Source organism: Mytilus galloprovincialis, chromosome 2 (genome assembly GCF_965363235.1).
Source record: "Mytilus galloprovincialis chromosome 2, xbMytGall1.hap1.1, whole genome shotgun sequence".
NCBI classification, from domain to species: Eukaryota; Metazoa; Mollusca; class Bivalvia; order Mytilida; family Mytilidae; genus Mytilus; species Mytilus galloprovincialis.
Window position 1 is genome coordinate 81,352,262 of NC_134839.1, and position 26,271 is coordinate 81,378,532.

The following is a 26,271-nucleotide window of genomic DNA, read 5'->3' on the forward strand; positions in this document are numbered from 1 at the left end:
GTATAATTTCACTCACGACTTACCATGCACACGAAAAGTTTCTGTCGTAAATTAACTGTATTTCAGCTTTTTATATTACAGTTTTCGAACAAGTGTCACAACGGTTTTTTGTATTTCGATCAAAATATATCATCACCTCTATTTTCCCTATCATTTCATTGAAAACGGTACCTTTTATATAAGTGTTTTATTCTCCTTAGTGTCTATACGCCATCAATACTTAATATTATCATTCTGTTTCAGATGTGTTGATGAAGCTACTTGTCGAACAAAGTGGTTAACAGAATCAGCTGATCAAGATTATTGCTCTAAATATGATGTCGTAAAAAATCCAAATGCATTCGAATGCCACTTCTGTTGTCATGGTGACTATTGTAATACCGGAATAAAACCGAAAGATTCAGTTTTGGTACAAAAACAGTCAGGCAAATAAAAATAAAACCCAAAAAGTTATGATGTTTTAGGAAATGTGTTTGTGTCGTATGATTCTAAAATAAAGTGAAACCTAGATTATCGAAATTATTTAACTGATTTGTAAATAAAACTATATACTTCAGTTTCCTTACATTAATTCAAAATTTGGGAAACAAAAGTCGAAATATAACTGCCGAATTCCTATTCCTTTTTCGCCGCTGAAAAAAAATACAAAAAATATTAAGGTTACTACTCTTTTTGTCAAAGTTGAACCAAGGTTGGTTTGAATATACTTGTATAGCTTTTAGAGTATTCTTGTCCATGCATCCTCAGCTTTCAAATTTTCAGGTTTGAATTAGCAAACAGTTTCGGACATCCCAAATTCATAAATTGTATTTCATTATCTAGCACTTGGTTGATACCTTAGCTCATTAGCCAGGACCACACTACTGATATGAGTTATTCCATATCTTTCTGATATGGACTATATATCGCCCAGTTGATACGCTATATGCAGCTTGTATATCCTACCATGATTACCTAATAACTCCATGTATCCTCTGATCCTTTTCAGTCATACTGCTCCTTGGGCATGTAAAATACTTTACATCCTTGGCTTCCACAAATTAAATGTGAACGTTTCTAATAAAGTTAAATCCTCCTTTGAAGAGCGGCTCAGCCAATTTAGGATTTCGAAATGAATAATTTTCATTGTTTATAGTTTGATTTTTACAGTTAATGTCTTTCTTAATCATCACCCTTTGGTTGATTGTTATCGAATATTTGTGGCATAGATTACCACGAATGAGTTCCTATTTCCATAGCCATAATTAGCTATTACTCGGTTGTAGCAAACCTGAATCTGAATTATCACCGTATCTTTACTAACAACAATTACCAAAACGAATGCATCAAGTGTAGCAGAAACTCATCACCACCAAAACCATTTCAGAAATAGAAAATACAGAAAAAACATTGCAACAACTATATTTTTTTTTTTGCAGTACTTAAACATATACATTCATTACATATAAGAGCACATGAGACAACTAGTGATATTTCATACACCTGCAAGTTGTCACTGCTACTAATTTAATTCACGAATGTCATGTTATACAGGAGTCATTTTGTAGTATGTGCTTAATGCTGATCGTATGAGTCAATTGTTCATATTTAAGCTGTCTCTCTATGCAAGGTCTTTATTCTTTTCACTTAGGTAAATGGTAATAATTATACTCAAAATTAACCAGGTGCTCCGCAGGGCGCAGCTTTATACGACCACAGAGGTCGAACTCTGAACAGTTGGGGCAAGTATGGACACAACATTCAAGCTTGATACAGCTCTGAATTTGGATTGTGATCAGTTCTTGACATATTATGAGTTACTGACACAAAACAAATGTCAAGATCTAACAAATCTATTATGCAATATTGTGCACTTAAAGATTTCTTCTTCAAACTTTTCAAAAATTTAGAATTTGAGAAACTTGGGGGAAAAAAATGAAAACTACTACTACCACCCTTTTTTGGCAATCAGTCCAAAACCTGACATTTCTTTATACATTATTCACACAAGTGTGTGAGGGAGGTAAATCCGATCATACCAAACATTATATGTTAAGTGTTTTTTTAATTACCTCCCTTACACTGCTTTTAATTTGTCTTAATTGTCCATTGACCAGAAAAACCTTGTTTCCGCCCTTTTTTGCCCCTAATTCCAAACTATTTTTAACAATAACCCCCAAAGTCATTACTAACCATCCCTTATTGGTATGGAAACTTGTGGTATAATTTAAGAGAGATTCGTCCACTTAAACACACAAGTTATTGTTTGAAAACTGCAAAAATACTTATTTCGTGCCCCCTTTTTGCCCCTAATTCCGATACTATTGGGACCATAACCCCCAAAATAAATCCGAAGCTTCCTTTGGTGGTATTGAACCTTCTGGTAAAAATTTATAGTGATCCATTTACTAATTTTAAAGTTATTGTCCGAAAACCTAGTTTTTCCCCCTAATTTCGCCTTTTTTTTGCCCCTAATTCCAAAACATTTTGAGTCATAATCCCCTTAAGTCATAACTAACCATCCCTTCATGGTATAGAAACTTGTGGTATAATTTTTAGAGAGATTCATACACTTAAACACAAGTTATTGTTTGAAAACTACAAAAATGCTTTTTTGGACCCCTTTTTGGCCCCTAATTCCTAACCTATTGGGACCATATAACCCCCAAAAGCAATCCCAACCTTCCTTTAGTGGTATTGAACCTTCTAGTAAAAATTTATAGAGATCCATTCACTAAATCTTAAGTTATTGTCCAGAAACTAAATGCGTCTTTGGACGACACAGACAACGACATGATAACATTATACGATGCCAAAAAAATTTTGCGGTCGTATAAAAACTGGTGGTGCGTAATGACCTTAAAAGATTCAAGACTAAGGAAAATATTTTATCATATTCTATGCAGGAGCTCCTGATACAAAATGAGTGGGAACATTCAAAATTAAACATTCAACACCAAAAATTAACATTGAGGAATAAACAGCATCAAAATAGAAAGGACATATGAGCATTTTATGGCAAATATTCTGAGAAAAAGATTTATAAGATAACAAGGACGTCATATAAAATCATCAGACAAATAAAACAACACTCAACTTCTTGGCTAGGGCAGGTAATCCTGGGACACAGTTGTCTTTGAAATATTAAGGCGGAAAGCAATGTCTTCAAAATGTAGATTTAGTCTGAGCTTACAATTTGGTTATTACTTTTTAACAAATCATGATTTAACTTCATAAAATTTTTATTCATTCTTTTTATATTAAAACTGACTAAACTGAGGTTAAAAGTAAAATCACAAAAAATACTGAACTCTGCGGAAAATTCAAAATGGAAAGTCCCTATTCAAATGGCAGAATAAAATGGTAAAACACATCAAACGAATGGACACCAGTCATATTCCTGACTTGGTACAGGCATTTTCAACAGTGAAAGAACAGACTATTATTGTCATCACAAGAATTTCTCAACACGAGATTTGAAACCCATGCATATTATTTTAAAGATTTTTTCACCATGAAACATTTCTTTGCATCCAGACGATGTCGCAGCTAAATAATGTTACATTTCCATTCTGTCAATCTTTTTTGAATTTTCTTGGGAGTTGTTTTTACTTCTTAACCTTCTGGGAGTACCTGAGATCACCTCTGGTTTTATGTGGTAATTTTGTTGCTCAATCATATATGGCTATATTGTGTTTGTTTTCTATTGTTTGTCCTTTTGGTCTTTTCCGTTTTGGACATGGCATTTTAGTTTGTTTTTGACTTGTGAGTTTCAATGTCTCTTTAGTATCTTTTACCTCTCTCCAGTCTGAAACCAGGAACCTTTCATCCAGTGCCTGCCATTGGTGGCTGCCATATTTTTGTTTTCTTCATTATTGTGGAATGAATCAGACTGTAAGTTTTCTCTTGAATTGTTTCACATTTTGTTAATCAAGGCTGTTTTACATAACTTACTTTAAAGTATGCGTGTTGTTTATAGTTGAAATTTATACAGAACCTGTAAATGTTCTTTTGTCCTTGGATAGTTGTCTCATAATCATACCACATTCAGTAATTTTTATACATCGAAGATTAATAGAAGAATCCAGGTTTGTGAATAACTAATTTGCAATAAAAGTTTGACTAATCTTTCCAATGAGAATAAAATCAAAATATTGCTTATATTTTTTACAAATTCTTTAAAACATAATTATTCCACTTTAAACTTTATTCCACTGGTAGCAGTTTTAATTTGATTAAAGATAAAATGGTCACTATTCTTTCATCCCATGATACAAAGACAAATGATGACAAACATTCACAACTAGTATTTTAAAAGCTGATGGGTAATATTTAATACATGTGTAAGGAGTATATTTTGAATTTCTCTCTCTAAATAAAGATAATTATTTAAATGTGCATAACATCAATACATTCTTTGAGAAAATAAAAACAAAGAAAACTTAAACATTGCTGCAAACAATTTATTAAGATGATATATTTCACATCAAGACAACTTTGCAACATGATACATGTACATGTATGTAGGTACAACTCTTTACCTCTTAGCTGATATATACTTTCCCCAACTCGTAGCCTATATTTTTCATAATCAACATGTGGTTGTTTGATTTTAAGATACTATGCTGGTGAAAGATAACATCTTTTTTGCAGATCAGTAAAAATGAAGTACATGTAAAACATTTGCCTACATTTTGACTAAAAATCAAAATCAATAGAAAAATAAATTCCTCCACTGAATCTTGTTAAATACAATCCTTTTTTTTTACTTTCGATTTAAATTATAAATACTTAAAATGCACTGCTAGCTTCACAATTTGAATTTAAAAATTAAACTGTCTTGAGTGGAGAAATATTGTATCACACTTGATGCAGTGATAGAATATCTATTTACATTGAATTAAGTGACAATGTAGTCGAAATACAGCTGGAATAGGCTCTTTTTAATCCAGTAAATTAACATATAAATCTAAGTATTGCTACCTTCTGATAGCAACACTCATTAATTGGTTCTATAAAAGACAAATTCCTATCTAAGACTTAATCCTAACTAAGGTCAATGAATGGTATAGATGGATATTAAGTGAAATTTTGTTAATGTGTTGTGGATGAGAAAAAGATAAAATAATAGATGTGACCTGGACTCCTGAATGACAATATATCGTTATTTATCTGGAATGTCACTTACTACTACAAAAATAGCTACTATATAACAACAATTACAACAAAACAATTGTCTTCACAGCTACATTTTTTTAATTTTCTTATACAAAGAGCTATTAGAAGTCTGTCATTTTGATTTTGAATCATATCGGTAACCTAATCGTAATTTATAAATGACCTCAATGTTTTTTCAATCTCCCAAAAATATTTTAATTTCAAAAATGTAATAAGGAAATCAAATATATTATACATTTAATTTTATTCTCATATATTCAATTTACAGTAATGACAACCATTCTGGTTAGTATACTAGGCCACAATTATTTAACTTTAAGTAGATCCATAAAGGAAAAGTTTAAATCAAATCAATGGCGTCAGAAATTGAGATTCTTTCAAACGATTATTGAAAAAAATACAGGGCTAAAGATATGAGGAAAGATAACTGTTATGGTAAAAGTGAGCTGAAATTATTTTTAAATAATCAAATTAAAAAATGTCAGGCCATGGAAACAGCAAACTTTCTTCAACTAAATTGGACACACTGAAATATTTTATAATCATAAATGATAATTGATGAAATTGAATATAATTTTTATCTTTGAGATCATGGTCTTACTATCATAGATAACTTACCAATTTACTGTAAACATGAATATTTTCCTGAATTCTTATATTTTCTGTTTCAATGCTATAACTTATTGATTTGGGTTACATTTTGGCATCAAGGATAAGTTTTCTTTTTCATCATTATAAATGATTTCTACAAACCATCCACACTGGGAATATTACTAGACATTTTAAGTTTTAGTAAATGGAAAATATTAATGTTTATTAAAAAATAGTCAATGGAGACATGAAAATGGGGTCATCATTAATTGAACTCTGCCAGACAGACAAGTGCACTGTCATATTTATGTGTATAACAAATATAGTTGACAAATACCTTGTATTTATAGAAATAAAGAAATGACCTCATACAAACAGTGTACTTCTATGAACTATGAATGTCATCAAGGTCAGGTGAACCCTGTCAATTGCACTTATACATTTTACAATACATCAATAAACAAAATATAATTGACCAGTTTTTTTTACAGTAATTACACTAATCTAAATATAGAACCTTACTGTTGACAAACAAACTATGAAAATGAGGTCAACATAAAGTCCAAGTTTTATACAAAAAAGGAAAAATAAAGAAAATATATAACAATAGGGAAAATAAAAAAAAAATCATAAAAACAATTAATACAGTCATTTCAGAATGCATAAAACTAAATTATTTATCAACTTACAAGATTTAATCACCAAAACAATGATATATGTAGCTTTGTATAAATACAAATCAACCATCACTCAAGCAATCACAAAACTTATTGTTCTAACAATACATACAAATATTTCATACTCAACACAGAAATGTCTTGATACTAATGGAAGAACATCCTATAGAGATATTGTCTCACATGTTTTCAAGAAGTTTAAATAAATACTCATTTTTTGTCTCAAATAAATTAGATTGCTGAATAATGTAACGTTTTGCATCAGTTTCAAATATAATTCCCAGACTGTTGACAAACCAGAGTGAAAGATGGCAATATGTATACATATACAAAGAACTTCTAAAACCTTCCTTTACACTGTTTTAAATATATATGCCAAATGTATGACAAACAAAACACACATTATGCTTTAGATATGTAATTTAAATGATACAGGCAGAACAAGTGGACACACAACTTTTTTGTATTTGAATTATGAAGTGATTCAATATTATATTCAATAATATCTGTACATTTGATTGAAAATATAATTAACATCATCTTAAAATTTGATTAGAAAAAACTGTTTTTATTAACTATACATTTTATCTGCAGTTCAATTTAGAAGCACTAACAAACATGAACATTTGATTTGGAAAAGTTTTAACAAATAAGTATCACATAATACGTCCTAACATTTGATTAGAAACCCTGCCAATCAATTTTATATATAGCTTTTCTTTGGCTCAAAACTCATCCAAAAAACAATTTCCAATCAAAATTCTTATTTCATGAGACAATAATTAATAGCTAGTGTAAAATACTCAATACATTATCCAGTATGGTGACAACAATTACTTCAATCGTTTTGCAATGATGCAAGTTATTAAAGTCGTTCTTTCATTTTCAGTTAAGGATCAACAATTGACCTAACATGAGCAAGTTTTAACATTTCTTCATACTTTATTTCATGATTTAACATGGCATGAGGAGGAAGAAGGTAAAATGGACTATTTCAAATGAACACTAAAGCTTGAATTATCCCCTAAATTAGATCAGTTTTCACAAGTATTTTATTCTTGATTCCAACTAGAAAAGGTAAATTGTTCTTGATTCTGACTGGAAAAGGTAAATTGTTCTTGATTCCAACTGGAAAAGTAAATTGTTCTTGATTCCAACTGGAAAAAGTAAATTGTTCTTGATTCCACTGGAAAGGGTCAATTGTTCCTGAATCCACTGGAAAAGGTAAATTGTTCTTGATTCCACTGGAAAAGGTCAACTGTTCTTGATTCCAACTGGAATAGGGAAGTACAATTAGTTCTGATGATCACTCTCTAACCTAGTTATCCCTGAGATATTATTCATGAAGCTACTGGAATCTCAAGTCAAATGAATGATATCCAAACAATATCCATCTTCTAAATCTAAATCATTAGGAGTATCGTCCACCGCTAAGTCTTCACCATCAAATTGAAATTTCAGTTTTAAAATGTCAGTGTTTGTCTTTATTGAATATTTTCTGAGAATGGCATCTAAAGGCTGGTTCTGAAAGAAGCACAAATTGAACAGTCAACATGTTTTAAATTATTTTCACTGTTTTAAAGTCATCATATATTGAAGCAGGTAAAATATAAACAACAGCAGAAGAAATAATGATTTACAATATCTACAATCGTTAATAATAATTAACATTGCCTTCAACAGTTTAAAATAATTGACAATTCTTTGATAGTTTATACAATAACATTAGTTGCAATGGACTACCAGTAATTTCACATGTGAAATAAATTTCAATAATTAGCTCCTTTAACTTTATAAAACAATAGCCAGTGTCAAGACATTGATTGCCCTTATGTTGCATAAAAGGATATTGAGAATGGGAAGAAAAAGATATAGGTCCTTGCATTTCCCACTTTTTTTACATTAAAAAGCCCATTGCCAATGTAATAAAAAGAATAACTAGTCAAACAAATTAAAAATATCAATTAAAAACCAATTGTTCAGAGAACAATTGAAGGTCTTTCCACCAGTCAATATCTATTTTGATATTAAAATATTAAAAATCAGTCTTAAATGTCAGTTCATATGGCTTTATGATATATAGATATGAATTTAAAGCAAAGGTCAAAATCTAGTACGTCAAATTAACCTATGACCTTGACCTCATTTTCAAGGTCACAAACTGAGGATCTCAAGTCAAAAGACCCTAGGTCTCTAATATGTATGGTTAGTAAGTTATATCACTTTACATATAATTTTAGATATGATAGGGGCGAAAACTCCCATTCCTTGTCTACGCACCCTTTCAACTGAAATTATTAAGTTACGACATGTCGCAACTAACAATTTAGTCAAAATTATTTGTCGATATCTTATAAGGTTAATGAAAATGAGTGAAAATAAGCCTTGACCTTTGACCTTGACCTAATTTTCATTTTTTTGGACCAAGGACCTCAAATCAAAAGATCCTAGATCTCTATCACTTATGGTTAACAAGATAGAAATGCATATCACTTATATCAAATGCATAAGGGGAAATAACTCTCATATGGAGCGTCCATATCGCTTCGGTCAAAATAGGACAAATCATGAGAAGGATATAACGAGCAATTTTGTAAAATAAATTTGTCGTAATCTTTTACGGTTGCAAAGGAGTCGTGGACACAAGGAAAACAGTGTTTGGGGAGATAACTCCTACAAAGAAAAGTATTCGGTTACGCAGGGTAAATTTCAAAAGCACAAAAACTGTTCGATATCATATACCAAATATCTAAGCGACATATTGAGAAACAAATGTTTATCGCAAGAACAGAATTTGGCGGAAGAAAAAAAAAATAATCAGAAGAAAAACAATAGGTCTTTCCACAGAAAAGTGGAAAGACCTAATAAATATTCAACAATACTGATAATTAACTCATAAATGACAAAACCTTTCATAGCTTATAATAATTGACATCACCTTCAGTAGTTTATCATAATTGACGAAACCTTTTACAAGTTTATAATAATTGACAATACCGTCAATGGTTTATTATAATTGACAATACCTTTGAGATGGTGTATTCCTCTTTATGTTTACTCATTTTACTCTGAACAAACAACTGTATACTATCAGTCCATTCAAATGTGCAGGAGCTGTCATCTAGGATTGATCTATCCTCTCTACTTACATGACAATCTGATAAAAAAAAATATACTTTTATTATTCAAATATATTTATATTTTTTCTTAACCAAAACTAAATTTAAAAATTATCAAGAAACAAATTCTATCCCTTATATGAAGTGATAGTAAAAAAAATTTCATTTTTTGTTGATTTGAACAATCTTGTGTTTGGATGTTACATATTGCATTCACATTGTCTGTTCAATCCTTCTTTTGTACCAAAAATTCATCATACTTTTCCTCAGGTACAATGTACTACTGGACTTCTTCTGACATATAAGTTCAGAAGCTTTACAGTGCTGACAAATAACATGTGGGCAATTGAAAATATGTGAATAGGTCGGTAAAAATCTCAGAAATATATGATAAGGTCAGTTAAGTTCCCATTACTTTGTCTGTCATCTTTCTTAGTGTTCCCGCGTCGGTTTTATCAACCAATTTTCGCTCTTTTGGCACTTTGGTATTTCAACATTAAGTTACACACCAAACAAAACCCAAGTAATATGAGAAAAGGTAACATATTTACCTCCGTAATATATGAAAAGGTATACATTTTTGAAACTTAAATTATATGAAAAGGGTGGGGTAACTGAAATCCAGCGGCACCCCTATAAATTAAGTATTGAAGTGGCCCCGCTGAGATTGAGGTACTCAAATATAATGTACTTTTAATTTCCATTCATATTTAATCAACTATACCACCAATTCACCTCTAACCAGACCATGTGCAAAAATTGTTAAACTTTCAATTTTGACCTCTTCACACAAAGTTTGCAAAAAGTGTAGCTGTCTGAAATTTGACAACCATAACTGCAGGACTTTTAAACAAATGATTGAAAACTAAGAAATCACAAATTTGAAAGTAATCAGGATTTTGTTTTACTTGTTCTTCATTTTCAGACAGAAGTTGTGTTCCTAAACTAATTTGAGTGGTAAGTATAAACAAAAATTCTCTGCACATGGAAATTGGACATGTGCAATTTTAAACAAGTGACTGAGCTTAATCATTTGTGCTGATTAAAATAACAGAGGTCCATAGAATAAAGGTGTTAAAACTTTGGAGTTATTAAATGTATGCAAAGAACTGAATTTCCAGAGACCTGTTTGTTTGAATATATGGATTTTTGTACCTCAAAAAGCTGCTGTACAATGAAATTTTCAAAGGTATGCCAAATTATTGAAAAACAAATCTCCCTTTGTACCCTAAATATTTAACCACATATGTGAAGAGTGTGTCAGTTTTAAAACGAGCCATCATAAATTACCATATGGACAGAATAATAGAAGAAAAGGGTACTAAACTGCCTTCCTGAAATTAATGGTGCGTTTTCAAACCAAATGTCTCATTGGCAATCAAAAACCATCTCCTTATTCTATTTTGAGTACTACTTTATGGTAATGTCCAGATAAATCAGTGTTCCAGCAAGGATTTCAAAAGGGCAGGGTGCCAATCCTGAAAAAGGGCATTTAATGCGTGATTTGATAATATGAAAAGGACATGTTTTAATAAAAGATATTAATCAAACATTGTGTTTATTTTGTTGAATCACAGGTTATACAAGAACAACATCATTAGCCCATATAGAACTCTATCTTTCTACTTTTTAGGCTGAAAAACTTGTCAAGCAGCTTGTCACACAAGTTTTTAGATCATTGCTTGGCACAGTTGAGCTTTATATGCAGTATGTTTTGAAAGGTGACCTGCTTCATTCTGTTTCTATGGTCTCACACACTTTACCAGTTTCACCTTTCTACCCCTGCAGAGCTTAATGGCAATACAGCACAAAACAGCTGTGCTCAGTAAATGCACAATGTTAGGATATACATGTATAGCAACAGTGAAAATTTGTATCAAAAATAAAGAAAAAAGAAAAAGATGACCAAGGCACCCTACCAACACTGCTACTAAGACCCTCTTTAACTTTTCCCATAACTCAAAATACCTAAACATATATATTCTTAAGCAAGAAGTATGTAGACATATTTTAGAATATGTAAGTGGGTTACTCAATGCTAGGAAAAAAATCAGATTGATTTATCTTTCTTTATTCGGGTGTGCTCCTTCTTTGGAGGATTATAAACAGTACGTAAATATGATGTAAATATGATCAACAATATGGCGGCTGATTTTGTTATTTTCGTATCAAAAATGAGGGCAGTCAATGACAAATATGTCTGAATTTGCTGTTTATTTCACGGAAAACAAGTTAAACGATGTCTTCAACGAGTTGATTATGGTTTTCAACTTTAGGTCATTATGTTATCTCCATGAAACTACGGTAAACATTGCAAATTGTGCCCAAGTTGTTGTATGCACATTTCTTCCAAAGATAATTGCTGACTGACCAATTCTATTTTAATGAATTAATGTTGATGATCATTAATGACCCATACGATAAACAGATTACCTATAACAACAGATTATGACACCAGTTGTAACCGTTGATTAGCTTGGGGTCCTAAACAAAGTCATAAACTTTTCGCCCTCTGAAAACAGCCTAGCTGGAACACTGTAAATGACCTATCCCTATCATTTAACATATTACTGTATCACAACAATAATTAAAAACTTACATAATATATCTGCCACCTGTAATCCCAAACTCTTTGGTGAATCATGAGAATGGATTGTTCTGTCATTTAACAGAAATAAAATCTTGTTGCTATTGACATCCAGTTTATTTGCAACTTCCTGTATAACTCTTTTAAATAATTCACCCTGTAAAAAAATTGCATAATTCTTACTGATTATCTGAATATCAAAATACATAATTCAAAATCAATGGATGAGATTAAGTAATTTATTTAAAATGAAAAAAATATTGAGATAAAAGCAAATGTTTGCAACATTATTTGTGGCCAAGTTAATGTTAGGATACTGATTCATATAACTTTAAGCTATACAAAATTGATTATTTGCACTGATTAATTGATTTTAGTTTAAAAAAGTTACATACTGAATACATTATAAGAGATCATATTTATTCACTTATCTACTGACAAATGCAAGTTCATTATCCCCTGAAAATTGAAGCAGAGGGGGAAGTTTGGTGTTTAGATTGATTGATTGTTGGTTGCTTAACGTCCAGGGGCAAATATTTCATGCATATTCAGGACGAGAACAAGTTCACAATAAACAAAATAGGTAGGTTGATACAATAGAGGCCATCTGGGATGATGGTTGGGGAAATTTAGACTGCCACTGGAAAATGAGGGTATATTGGATAGGGACAGAAATTTTGCCTTGCAACAGGCCACCTACGGACCCCTCAAAGAGTTGTTGCAAGGGTTCTTAACGTGCAAAGAGCGTGGCACTCTCTTTACACGAGGCATCGGATTTAACGTCCCCCTTCTGACCGGACGTGACTGCGAACTTGATACATCCCGCACAGCCAAACGGACGCCCCACTTCGGCAAGCGTTTTACTGCCGGTCGGGAGAAGACCAAGTGACCATATTTCTATACCCCAGTCACCCTTGGGCAGTTTGGTGTTTAGAGTGGCACTGACCTTGACATTGTTTGAATTGCAAGTAAATAAGTGTTTTAACATACAAAGTACAGGAAATGAATGGTTGCACTTAGTAAATAGTCTTTTTAAAGTGAACTGTTTGATTCCAGTAATTAGTTCATACCCAATAAATAGTGTTTTTAAACTTTTAACCAGTGAATGAATTATTTTCAAATTATAAAGTTATCCTATTACTCTTAGTAAGAGAGAGATCCATATGATGAAGAAACAAAAATGTGTCCAAAGTACACGGATGCCCCACTCGCACTATCATTTTCTATTTTCAATGGACCGTGAAATTGGGCAAATTATCTAATGTGGCATTAAAAACAGAAAGATGATGTCATAAGCAACATTTGTACTAAGTTTCAAGTTGATTGGACTTCAGCTTCATCAAAAACTACCTTGACCAAAAACTTTAACCTGAAGCGGAACAGACAGACGAACGAACGAACTAAGGGACGCACAGACCAGAAAACATAATGCCCCTCTACTATTGTAGGTGGGACATAAAAAACATGGATACTTATTGCATACATATAAGCTTATTGCATAAATCAGCTTAATATATGTAGGCAGTAAGAAAGTCAGGACAAGTCCAAAGGCTTTTATTTCCATTAACAGTTAATGGAAATAAAAAGAAAACTGGATCCATAAGTATTCATTACACAATACTGATCTACAAATCAAGATCTGCATGCATTCTCATGAAAAGTTTCGGCACTATTGATTTTACTGCATGACAAAAATGGGTAAAACTAAATAGTAAAAGGTAAAGGTTATATTTGATTGTCATAAGAAATATAATTTTGCCCTTCTAAACAACATTTTGCACTACATTATTTTTTGTACTTTTATTTCCTACCTTTTTCATTGGATATCTGAATGTGTCAGCACCATATTTTATTCTGACAGTTAACGTATCTTCACCATAATCATCTTCTACACAAACTACATCCTGGTCATCTGGTCCTCGAACCCTTTCTTCTGTTATTAAATGTTCCTTGGCATCACAGATGTTTCTGTAAACATAGATATATTTAAATTTACCTAATATGTGACCTAAATAAATAATAGTATTTTAAACTTCTGAGGCAAAAAAAGGAAAGAAACTGGAAAGAATTAAACAAGACAACCTCCCTCTAGTATAAATAAACTGTTGAAACAGAGATATATCTAGCCTTCCTGTAATTTTGATAGTTATATATAAATAATGAATTTTAAATTTCAATACTTAAAAGTTTCAATCTCATAATCAATGAACCATGACTGAAAGTATAAGGCCAAATAATTTTAGTGGAAATGAAACAAGAGGCTCTCAAGAGCCTGAATCGCTCACCTTAATTCTTTTGGTTAAATCTCTCATCAATGATTATTTTGGCTTTTCAATTTATTTAAATGTTTTTTGGATCGTCCTATTTTCTTCAAAAGCCAAAAAAAATAATCATTTTCTCCTATGTTCTATTTTAGCCATAGGAGCTATGTTTCTTGACATACAAGGAAATAAAATATAAAATTTATACTAGATACTCTGAAACTCATTTAGCCTAAGTTTGGCTGAAATTGATACAGCAGTTTCAAAGGAGAAGATTTTTTAAAGTAAGTCAACATGATGAACAAATTGTGAAAAAAGTCTTTAAAGGGCAATAACTCCTTAAGGGGTCAATTGACAATTTTGGTCAAATTGACTTAATTGAAGATCTTACTTTGCTGAACATTATTGCTGTTTACAGTTTATCTCTATCTATAATTATATTCAAGATGATAAACAAAAACAGCAAAATTTCCTTAAAATTATCAATTCAGGGGCAGCAACCCAACAACAGGTTGTCTGATTCATCTGAAAATTTCAGGGCAGATAGATCTTGACCTGATGAACAATATTACCCAGTCAGATTTGCTCTAAATGCTTTGGTTTTTGAGTTATAAGCCAAAAACTGCATTTGACCCCTATGTTCTATTTTTAGCAATGGCGACCATGTTTGTTGATAGATCATAACTTCAGATACAGTTTACAAACTAGATACCCTAAGGAACATTCAGTTAAAGTTTGGAAGTATTTGGCCCAGTAGTTTCAGAGGAGAAGATTTTTGTAAAAGATTACTACGATTTACGAAAAATGGTTAAAAATTGACTATAAAGGGCAATAACTCCTAAAGGGGTCAACTGACCATTTCCGTCATGTAAACTTATTTTTAAATCTTACTTTGCTGAACATTATTGCTGTTTACAGTTTATCTCTATCTATAATAATATTCAAGATAATAACCAAAAACAGCAAAATTTCTTTAAAATTACCAATTCAGGGGCAGTAACCCAACAACAGGTTGTCTGATTCATCTGAAAATTTCAGGGCAGATAGATCTTGACCTGATAAACAATATTATCCCATGTCAGATTTGCTCTAAATGCTTTGGTTTTTGAGTTATAAGCCAAAAACTGCATTTGACCCCTATGTTCTATTTTTAGCAATGGCGACCATGTTTGTTGATAGATCACAACTTCGGATACAATTCACAAACTAGATACCCTAAGGAACATTCAGTTAAAGTTTGGAAGTATTTGGCCCAGTAGTTTCAGAGGAGAAGATTTTTGTAAAAGATTACTTAGATTTACGAAAAATGGTTAAAAATTGACTATAAAGGGCAATAACTCCTAAAGGGGTCAACTGACCATTTCCGTCATGTTGACTTATTTGTAAATCTTACTTTGCTGAATATTATTGCTGTTTACAGTTTATCTCTATCTATAATAATATTCAAGATAATAACCAAAAACAGCAAAATTTCCTTAAAATTACCAATTCAGGGGCAGCAACCCAACAACAGGTTGTCTGATTCATCTGAAAATTTCAGGGCAGATAGATCTTGACCTGATAAACAATATAACTCCGTCAGATTTGCTCTAAATGCTTTGCTTTTTGAGTTATAAGCCAAAAACTGCATTTGACCCCTATGTTCTATTTTTAGCAATGGAGACCATGTTTGTTGATAGATCATAACTTCGGATACAATTTACAAACTAGATACCCTAAGGAACATTCAATTAAAGTTTGGAAGTATTTGGCCCAGTAGTTTCAGAGGAGAAGATTTTTGTAAAAGATTACTAAGATTTACGAAAAATGGTTAAAAATTGACTATAAAGGGCAATAACTCCTAAAGGGGTCAACTGACCATTTCCGTCATGTTGACTTATTTGTAAATCTTACTTTGCTGAACATTATTGCTGTTTACAGTTTATCTCTATCTATAATAATATTCAAGATAATAACCAAAAACAGCAAAATTTCCTTAAAATTACCAATTCAGGGGCAGCAACCCAACAACGGGTTGTCTGATTCATCTGAAAATTTCAGGGCAGATAGATCTTGACCTGATAAACAATATTACCCCATGTCAGATTTGCTCTAAATGCTTTGGTTTTTGAGTTATAAGCCAAAAACTGCATTTGACCCCTATGTTCTATTTTTAGCAATGGCGACCATGTTTGTTGATAGATCAAAACTTCGGATACAATTTATAAATTAGATACCCTAAGGAACATTCAGTTAAAGTCTGAAAGTATTTGGCCCAGCAGTTTCAGAGGAGAAGATTCTTGAAATAGTTTACGACGACAGACGACAGACAACGGACGACGACGGACGCCAAGTGATGGCATAAGCTCACTTGTCCCTTCGGGACAGGTGAGCTTAAAATGCCAATGATAATACAAATACCATATGCTTTTACTTTCATAAATGGTCCCTTATAAACTGACCTATATACAAATTGTTACAATCAAATTATGTAAGTGAATGAACCAAAATAAGATGGCCAGACCATATCATATTTAATGGAAATGAGACATGCAAATGTTTATACACCTGAATACCAATTTCATTGACTTACAAATAGCTAATGGTTCAACTTGCACTGCTCTTATCACAAACTTTCACCCGTAAACTATGCATAAGTTTCAAAGTAAAAAAAACATGAATGAGGGGTGGGCCATATAATTGCCATGGGAGCAGGATGTGCCAATGCTTATACAACTAAATGCAAAATCTCATTGATTTATTACTAGTGGTTATCCTTAAACCAAACTAAACATAGTTGTTTTTTTAATTGGTTAAGACTACCATACATGACATTTTTGGTTGTCTTGGTATTTGTATATGAAATCTTTTAAAGAGGCATTTTTTGGGGATCCATTACTTAAAAAGTTCATGGAATGAATCTGTATTTAAGATACAAATCTTATGGCATTTTTGAAAGCCTTTAACATCCTTTTTTACATGGTGATGACAGTAAGGGCATTCCAATATATTGTTGCCACAGAGATTTTACTTTATTGACTGGTTAACGATCATATGAATGTGCGGACATTATTGAGTGCAAAATAACACTCCATATCTCTTGTTATTAATTCAATTCTTCAATGAAAACTCATAAAAATATTTTTTTTAGAACATGAATTAATTATCTGTACATTAACCTCACTTTCAGGTATAGAGATGACTTTTGATGTGATTTTTTTTTCTGAGACAAGTGCTTGTGACCATCCACAAGAACTTGCTTTCATCTGATCTTCAGTACTTCAGTACTTTGATATCTTCCACTGTGTATCTATACCAGTTTGGGGTGTCTTAATATACTAACCTTATGGCATTTTTAAGAGCCTTGGACATCCTTTTCTTCTTAAGAAACTGTTGAGCTATACCAGTTGGTGGTGACGGTGGTGGAGGAGGTGTTGGTGATTTAACTAGGTCAGCTGTGCTCTTTGCCCATTTTGGTGTTCTTTAAAACAAATATATTTTACTGATTACTTTGTATTATTGTGTGAGATAATGACACTAATACATCAATACCGTATATCATGTATATTAACTCTAAAATTTAGAGGCTCTCAAGAGCCTGTGTCGCTTACCTGTATCTACTGCGGTTTTGGAAATCATGTAAAATACATGTAAGGTTTAAATCATAAGAAATAGTATTAGATACCCTAATAAAGATTTAGGCCATGTTTGGTTTAATTTGGTACAGTAGTTAAATTAAAAGCAGGTCATCCCACTAGTTACTAGACTTACAATAGTTACTAAAGACCCCTTAACATTTATGTCATTATTTAAATTAGTTTTCAAGTTGTCACCATTTGAATTTGTTTTTTTACAATTTTCCCTGGTTGGCATGATCATCGGATATATTTTTCAATCAAACTACCCTATTTAAAATTGTGGCTAAATTTAATATTATTTAGCCCAGTAGATTAAGTGGAGAAGATTTTTGTAAAATATTGCAAAAATTTACGAAAAAATTGACCATAAAGGGCAACTCATTAAGGGCTCAATTGACAATTATGGTCATGTCGACTTATTTGTAGATCATACTTTGCTGAACATTATTGCTGTTTACAGTTTATCTCTATCTATAATAATATTCAAGATAATAACCAAAAACTGCAAAATTTCCTTTAAATTACCAATTCGAGGGCAGCAACCCTACAACAGGTTGTCTGATTTGTCTAAATATTTCAGGGCAGATAAATGTTAACCTGATGAACATTTACCCAGAGATGTGTTATTTCAATCTCAAAATGTCATTATGTTATTTAGCCTAATAATGTCAGAGGTGTGTTATTTCCCTTGACAGCATCAGAGTTATTAAAATGCCATTACTGGGTATATCAGAGTTGATAGATTTCCTTTTATTCATTTTTTTTAGAAATTATGATCAATCCTTTTTTCATGTTTGTGGGAGAAAAATACAAAGAAAATTCATTTGAATGCAAAAGAACAAGTTTAACATGTTTAAATCAAAATGAATGACTTCCCTGAGCTAGTTAAGAAAGAATCTTACGAAGGAAAATCCTCATCATCTTCTAGTGGTATAACATCCTGATCCCCCTCACATATATCATCACCATTCAGACAAGTACTGACTCCATTTGGGGCATGTTCTTCTGCTCCAACAGAGGTGTCTGCCTGTTTCTTCTTGAAGGACTCTGAAAAAGGCAAATCATTGAAACCAATCAATATATTTTCAATCAATTTTAGTTAAAAATCAATGTTGCTGGTGCTATGTGTTCCACTGACAGCCACTGATGACTGGAGGTAATAAAAATCTATTTTATGACTGTAATATATATATATAAATGTAGATATATATTTTACTACAGGAATATACAGAAAAATATTTCAGGTTAAATATCAAAAAGTAACCAGCATTCAGTATGAAAATTCAATTCTAATTTATTTTCATGAAGGAAACTGTAAACACACATGATTTTAGTCAAATAAATCTACTGTGATACTGACTTAAATATATCTTGCAATTGTTGTTCTACATTCCAATGTTTGTTTAAAGAGAGATTTTCTACTGAATGTGACTTAGGACAGCAGTTGCATGAATAGATTAAGATACTCATGCCTCAATCTTGATCCCTATTCAGTCATTATCAACTGTTTTCACATTTTGTTTTCTATAAATACCATGGCAAACCATATTAACTGAACTGTTCTTCTGTTGTGCTGTTACACCAGTGTCCCAGGATATGCAGAGAGTTAAGGGCTAATAACATTAACCTGCAACATTCTGTATTTGCCTCTCTAAAGTCGGGAGCCTGTAACTCAGGGGTTGTAATTTGTTGCTGCCTGCCATATATACTGGTATGTATTTTTTTTTTATTGTTTTGTTAAAAATTTATAGGCCAATGTATTTTTTTTCTTTTGAATTGTTTCCCTTTTGTCATTTTACAGCAATTTATAGATGACTATGTGGCATGGGTTTTGTTGGATGATGAACAGGTACATAGTACCTACATGTATATACATGATATAGTTGCATATATCCACATAATTTGGACTCTTTTCTTTTTTTGTCTCATTGGCAATTACACCACATGTACAACTCACTATTTTATATATACATGTGCTGTATAAAATATATTGGATGTTGATTGTTGCTATTTTTAGACATTATATATATACCTGTACATGGTATTGTTATTTGATTATCATCCTACCTTGTTTCATCATGGAATTTACTGACAGGGAACCAGATGTATCTTCAAAGCTTCCAAATAACTTTGATACTTTAGTTGAATAGACTGTAGCATGATCCGACACTTCCTTGGCTTCTAATGTTTTATGGGTCTTTAGTCTGGCTGCCAGTCCACGTCTTCTGTGGGATTTAGTTTTTACAGGCGAGTCATCACTGTCACTCTGATTAATTCTTTTCTGTGGACTCACAGAATTATCCTACAAAGATAAACATTTTACAGACAATCTTTTTTTTTTGTAAACTGTCACAACTATCCTTCGTGCATAAAGATCATTTCTGTAGTCTGTGGCCTGATAGAACTTACAAAATTAAAATTTAAGTCTCACATTATCCTTGGACTAACAAAACATTGTTTTTTTTTACAGAGAGCATTTGACTGTCAATCTTTTATGTGGAATCCCATACATTGGAAATATTCCAACAAAATTTTTGGTGTTTTTAAAGAATATTGTAAGTTTTGACAACATAAAATTATTAATTTAACTGAAGTTACATGTACCATGTGTACCGGTAGCAGTTACATGTACATTTTGTACAATTCATTTTATATGTAATCAGATAATGTTGTGGTCTTGTCCAATACAGCTAAATTTTACACAACAGGGGAGTGTGATACATGTACATGTAGCACTGATTGCCCCAAGTCTGTTATATAAAATCTAGAGCTGATCATGTGGCATTTTTTGTAAGTCTGTTGTATAAAATCTAAGATTGTGTTTATCTACTAATAATTCTTGCATAGTGGTCTTATACATCTTTTTTTCTCTAAAATGCTTTTTATTTAAACCTTTAAAGTTTTTCTTTGTCACTGTATTTTTTCTAATCATTATCATGATTATGTGAACTCTGGATCAATAAGCTTGATGTTCATTTCTGTTTCAATTTCTATAGTTTGGTTCAGGTTCAGCTGGTTTGGAAAAACTTGAAATTTCAATCCACATTTTTTGCAGTTTCTTAAGATGGTACAATGTACAAATTCTTATTTGTCAGTCATTACATGTACTTATGAATCTAATTATATATAAATACTATACTTCTAAAAAATGTCTCAAGACCAAAAAATAGAAAGTTTATTGTTCAGGGGTTCAAATTAATATTTGGTACTGGAAGGTCCAGGACCTTTGACACTCCAAACTGAAAGGTCCACAACCTAAATTCCAGGTCCTACTTTTACTTGAAATATTTCCCAACTCAGTAAGATACAAAATTAATGTGCTTTTGGTCTAAGGTTAATTTAACTTTGTTTCATTGTCAAAGTCACTGTTGTATAACATGTTTGATGATAAATGTAATTGTCATATAAATTCAAATATTTTTTTTTTGTATTTGGAAGGGTGTCACTGTAGGTAGGTGTGTTGTCTCAACCATTGGTGATTAATTACTAATTATACCATTATATTAAACAGTTCAAATGCAAATCTGTTTAAGTGTATCATATCTATCTGTAGTTGCACTATTATTAGTTCCAAATGGTGAAGTTGAAATCATCCCTTCGTAAATTTTACGGACGCCATCACGAGTTGGTTGACCGTTATGGAATAACCGTTTCACAAATGATATCGGATATGTTCCTTACGTCGTAACTACAATCCCCTTCCCTTTCATGAATATGACCTACCGAATTAGACTATTTACCGGATTTGTAATCACTTAAGCAACACGACGGGTGCCACATGTGGAGCAGGATCTGCTTACCCTTCCAGAGCACCTGAGATCACCCCTAGTTTTTGGTGGGGTTCGTGTTGTTTATTCTTTAGTTTTCTATGTTGTGTCGTGTGTACTATTGTTTTTCTGTTTGTCTTTTTTATTTTTAGCCATGGCGTTGTCAGTTTGTTTTAGATTTATGAGTTTGACTGTCCCTTTGGTATCTTTCGTCCCTCTGTTATCATATATTAGTTCCTGTGTGAAAATAAAGTAAGAAACTTCCAGATTTTTACTGGCCCTTCAAAATTGAGATGAAATTACCTCTTGGAATTGTAGTAATATGCTTACACTATAAAAAAAAGTCTTTATGTAATATCAACATTTATTAATAATAAAGAAAATTACTGTCACATTTTATTGGATTTTAACATGAAAATTTGTGAACTAAAAGTAATTTTGATTTTCTATATAAAATATTTCCTACTTTTTCTATCTTTTCAATATATCGTTTGGTCTTCAATTCTAGTATTTATTTTTTATCAGCATAGATGTATTTTGTCACCTGCCTGGAATTCTTATTTTTTCATTTAAGTTGATCGGCAAACCCAGAATTAGCCTTATCCGCACCCGGAATCGGATGCGGTATTATCATTGTCTTCATTTCCAGTTTATGGGTCGATTGTTTTTCAATGTTGTTTTTGTCAGTCAAATACGATTTTACTCGGATTTTCAATTAACTTGTTGTCGATTTTCGGTATAAAGCTAGCGGTTGAACAAAACGAACATCGCTGTCATTAATAATGAAGATGAAAATACATATTGAGATCGTTTGGAAATTTTAGCAAAGTTAATTTTTATTTTCTTTGATATGGTCTGTCGGAAGTAGCTAGTAACCAAAACGAGTCCGATTGCAAAAGTGGAAGGTCGCGGACCTCGTACCACCGCTAATTTGAACCCCTGTTGTTGTTCAGGTTTGTCCTTTAAACAATGTTAAATACTACATTTGTAGGTTCTCGCTATGTATTTTTGAAGGCAAGTCCTGGGACTCATCATTTTTAACCATGATAAATTTATCCACAATTTTGGGTATATTGGATAATACCCATTTATGAGGATTTTCCCCAACCTCTTGTTTTTTATGTCAATAGTTCAAGCTTTACAAAATGTCATGGTTAATATTGCAGATTCCCAAATCTATGCAAATATAGCTGTGAGGTCTATGACCATGTGCACACATTGTATTAAGCGGTACCTTGAATGACCGAATAACACTGTTAATATCCGAATAACACTTGTAATGACCGAATAACACTTGAAATTTTAATATTAGCACATATTGGTGACTTTTTAAACATTGATTATTAAATAATAGTATATTATCGATGTATTGTATAACTTATAAATGATTTACAGAACGATTGATTGATTGATTGTTGGTTGCTTAACGTCCAGTGGCAAATATTTCATGCATATTCAGGACGAGAACAAGTTCACAATAAATACAATAGGTAGGTTGATTCAATAGAGGCCATCTGGGATGATGGTCGGGGAAATTTAGATTGCCACTGGAAAATGAGGGTATTATTGGATAGGGACAGAAATTTGGCCTTGCAACAGGCCACCTACGGACCCCTCAAAGAGTTGTTGCAAGGGTTCTTAACGTGCAAAGAGCGTGGCACTCTCTTTACACGAGGCATCGGATTTAACGTCCCCTTCTGACGGACGTGACTGCGAACTTGATACATCCCGCACAGCCAAACGGACGCCCCACTTCAACAAGCGTTTTACTGCCGGTCGGGAGAAGACCAAGTGACCATATTTCTATACCCCAGTCACCCTTGGGGTGTTTTGTATTTTGTTAAACTTTTCTGCAATATAAACGTTTTATGCTATGCATTATTGATGAACACCACCACTAAACGTTTTACGTCCGTCATTCAACAGAACGAAGATAAGTTCGTAAATAACTTTTTAAATTTAGCGTGTACATCCAATATGGTGACCAGGGAAATCACCATGTTCGATTTACACGCTAAATATAAAATGATCTTTATGAACTTATCTGCTTTCTGTAAATCATTTTAAGTTATAAAATACATCAATAATATATTATTATTTAATAATCAATGTATAAAAAGTCACCAATATGTGTTAATATTAAAATTTCAAGTGTTATTCGGTCATTACAAGTGTTATTAATAACAGTGTTATTCGGTCATTCGTGTTATCCTTGTATTAAGGTTCATCATAACAAATGGACAAATATGGCCGTATTTTCACCCCAAAAACTACTCTGTGTACAGACTTACCTGTGCTGTTTGGAAAGTTTTAATGCCTAGCATCCACTAGATATATAAAAGTTAAATGCATTTTGTGTTAAAGAAAGATAAAATCTTTTTTGGTTTTTGCTGGGCATTTTTTTTCCTTTCTGCAGAAGGTGTAAAAATAAACAAACACCTGAATTACTTTGATACTGTCCACTCACTGACTCAGATGAACTCTTTAACTCACCTGTAGTTGTGAAGATACCTCTTGTCCATGTCAATTAAGGACAATCAAAACAATACAAAGCGGGTTTTTACCTGAGGGAGCATCTCATAGTTGTACCCTAACTTAGTTAATTTTCAGACCTTTTCCATGAAGGAAAAAAAATGCCCATCAAAATCCAAAAGAGATTTTATCTTTCTGAAACACAAAATGCATTTAACTTCATTATATCTAGTGGATGCCAGGCATTTAAACTTTTCCAACTTCACAGGTAAGTCTGAACTCAAGAGTAAATTTTGGCATGTAAATACAGCCATATTTGTCCGTTTGTTATGATGAACCTTAAGAACACTTCGAGAAGAAAATAAGGTTATACCTCACTTGGTCTATCTCAGTATAGCTCAAATAGTTAATCATACATAATTGAGTATAATACAACATAATAATTTAGATCATGGTTATTTTCTGTCTGGCCTTTTTACCAGTGGCAGTGGTGAGGAAACGAAAATAGAAAATTCTTGCCCCCAGCCATATGATTTTAGCAAAATATGCTCAATTTTCAGGGACAAGGATAGAAAAAAACCGCTAACAAAATGACATTGTTAAACAAACATGTCCTCATACCCTTTCTAAATCTATACAATCCATTTTAGTTTGTTTTGGTTTTGTTGATCACCCGCCGAAATGTCTAAATGCAGAGTCAAGCTGGTAAAATTCCGTCTATGAAATATATCTTAAACCCATTTATAAAATATAAAATAATGAAAGCCAATGGCCCGTAATGTTTGAGTTGTCTTTTTACATACACTAACACAGAGCTAGTCTACTGGTTTACATTTTATACTATTTTGAATTTAAAACTTAATTATGTTTAAACAGAAAATGTTATCTTTTAACAATCCGTGTAATGGATTTCTTAACCAATCTGCGGTGTTCTAATGGGAAAACTGCAAAAGAAATAACTTAAGGTGATCAGAATATACTTGTAGAAGAAACTTGTTTCAGTCTAATCAATTTTGCTGTATAAAGTTTGTCAATCAAAATAATGTTTTAATTATTATAGCCGAAAACGTAAAAAATATTGTAGATAAATTTCGTGTTTTGAGAGAAAATATCTCCTTTATGGAGTCGACTGACACTAAATATTTGACCGGCTCAGTTTCATTGAAAAAACTGGAAAATGTGGTAGGATTGTCAATGAGACAAGTTCAAAACTGTCCACAAAGAACCAAATGAAACAGAAAGTCAGATTTGTAATTCAAATAATCTCTCTATTTACCATAGTTTCAAGATAACAACCACTGAAGGCTGACACGAGTTGTTGGTATATACTGAATTTTTCCTGATATTTTTCTCAAGTCAGTCTTCCGAGTCACATGACTCAGTTTGTAACGGTTTTCAAATTATATTAAGCATTTTATGTCCATGTTAATTTCACTGAGAGCTATTGACGATGTTGGTTGACAAATGACATCAAATGGCATATTGTGAAGCTAGCTATATACCGTGATCGTGGCCATGTTTATTTCATATGAAGTAGTCCAGTCAGTTCCACAGGCCCGGGACTCGATATATTAGGGTTTAGGGCTTCAAACTGTGTGACATTTTTAACCCCGCCTCATTCTTCATGTCCCAGTTAAGGAGCCTGTAGTTCAGTGGCCAAGTTGTCGTTTGTTCTTGACTATCATATTTGTTTTTCATAACTTGTTTTGTTATAAAAGAGGACACCGAGTTAAATACAAATTGAAAAAAGACCAACCCATGCGCTGTACAGGATGTGTGTAAATTAAGTTTTTTTTCGATATATAATTAGTTAAAAAAAAAAAAAAAAAGGGCAAATGTATATATTTTGGGAGCATGACTTCCTTAAACATCTGAGAGTGAAACTACCTTTTAGGTTTCCAGTTTTCTGCATACTAAGTTTAAACAATGTATTTTCCATAAATGTACATCAGATTGAAAAATGTGAGAGTTTGCTATAATTATGTTGTATACTTTAATTTATACATGTACTTTTAAAATGTAC

The 26,271-nt window shown here is 32.1% G+C and overlaps 2 protein-coding genes across 2 annotated transcripts in view; one reads left to right on the top strand and one right to left on the bottom strand.

Moving 5' to 3' along the window:
- Positions 1–519, top strand: part of LOC143064571 (uncharacterized) — a 32,430-nt gene extending 31,911 nt beyond the window's left edge. Inside the window, exon 17 of the mRNA XM_076237484.1 lies at positions 244–519. Within this exon, the coding sequence (XP_076093599.1) occupies positions 244–433 (190 nt within the window). The 3' untranslated portion in view covers positions 434–519. The remainder of the gene's footprint in view (positions 1–243) is intronic.
- Positions 520–4,421: 3,902 nt separating this feature from the next.
- LOC143064572 (uncharacterized) lies at positions 4,422–24,969 on the bottom strand. Its single transcript, XM_076237485.1, has 8 exons — positions 24,870–24,969; positions 20,077–20,311; positions 18,912–19,056; positions 17,715–17,852; positions 13,943–14,099; positions 12,144–12,288; positions 9,452–9,582; positions 4,422–7,949 (listed from the first exon to the last, which is right to left on the bottom strand). The coding sequence occupies exons 1-8, from the start codon at positions 24,891–24,893 to the stop codon at positions 7,785–7,787; spliced, it is 1,140 nt and encodes a 379-aa protein (XP_076093600.1). The 5' UTR covers positions 24,894–24,969; the 3' UTR covers positions 4,422–7,784.
- Between the last annotated feature and the right edge of the window lie 1,302 nt (positions 24,970–26,271).

Excerpts from the sequence above, each read along its gene's own strand:
- LOC143064572 (XM_076237485.1), bottom strand. The coding sequence starts at position 24,893 with ATGGATTGTATAGATTTAGAAAGG. Across the intron at positions 19,057-20,076 it reads AAATTCCATGATGAAACAAG|AGTCCTTCAAGAAGAAACAG; the intron begins GTAGGATGATAA and ends TGCCTTTTTCAG. Across the intron at positions 9,583-12,143 it reads ACAGGTGGCAGATATATTAT|ATTGTCATGTAAGTAGAGAG; the intron begins GTAAGTTTTTAA and ends TTTTTTTATCAG.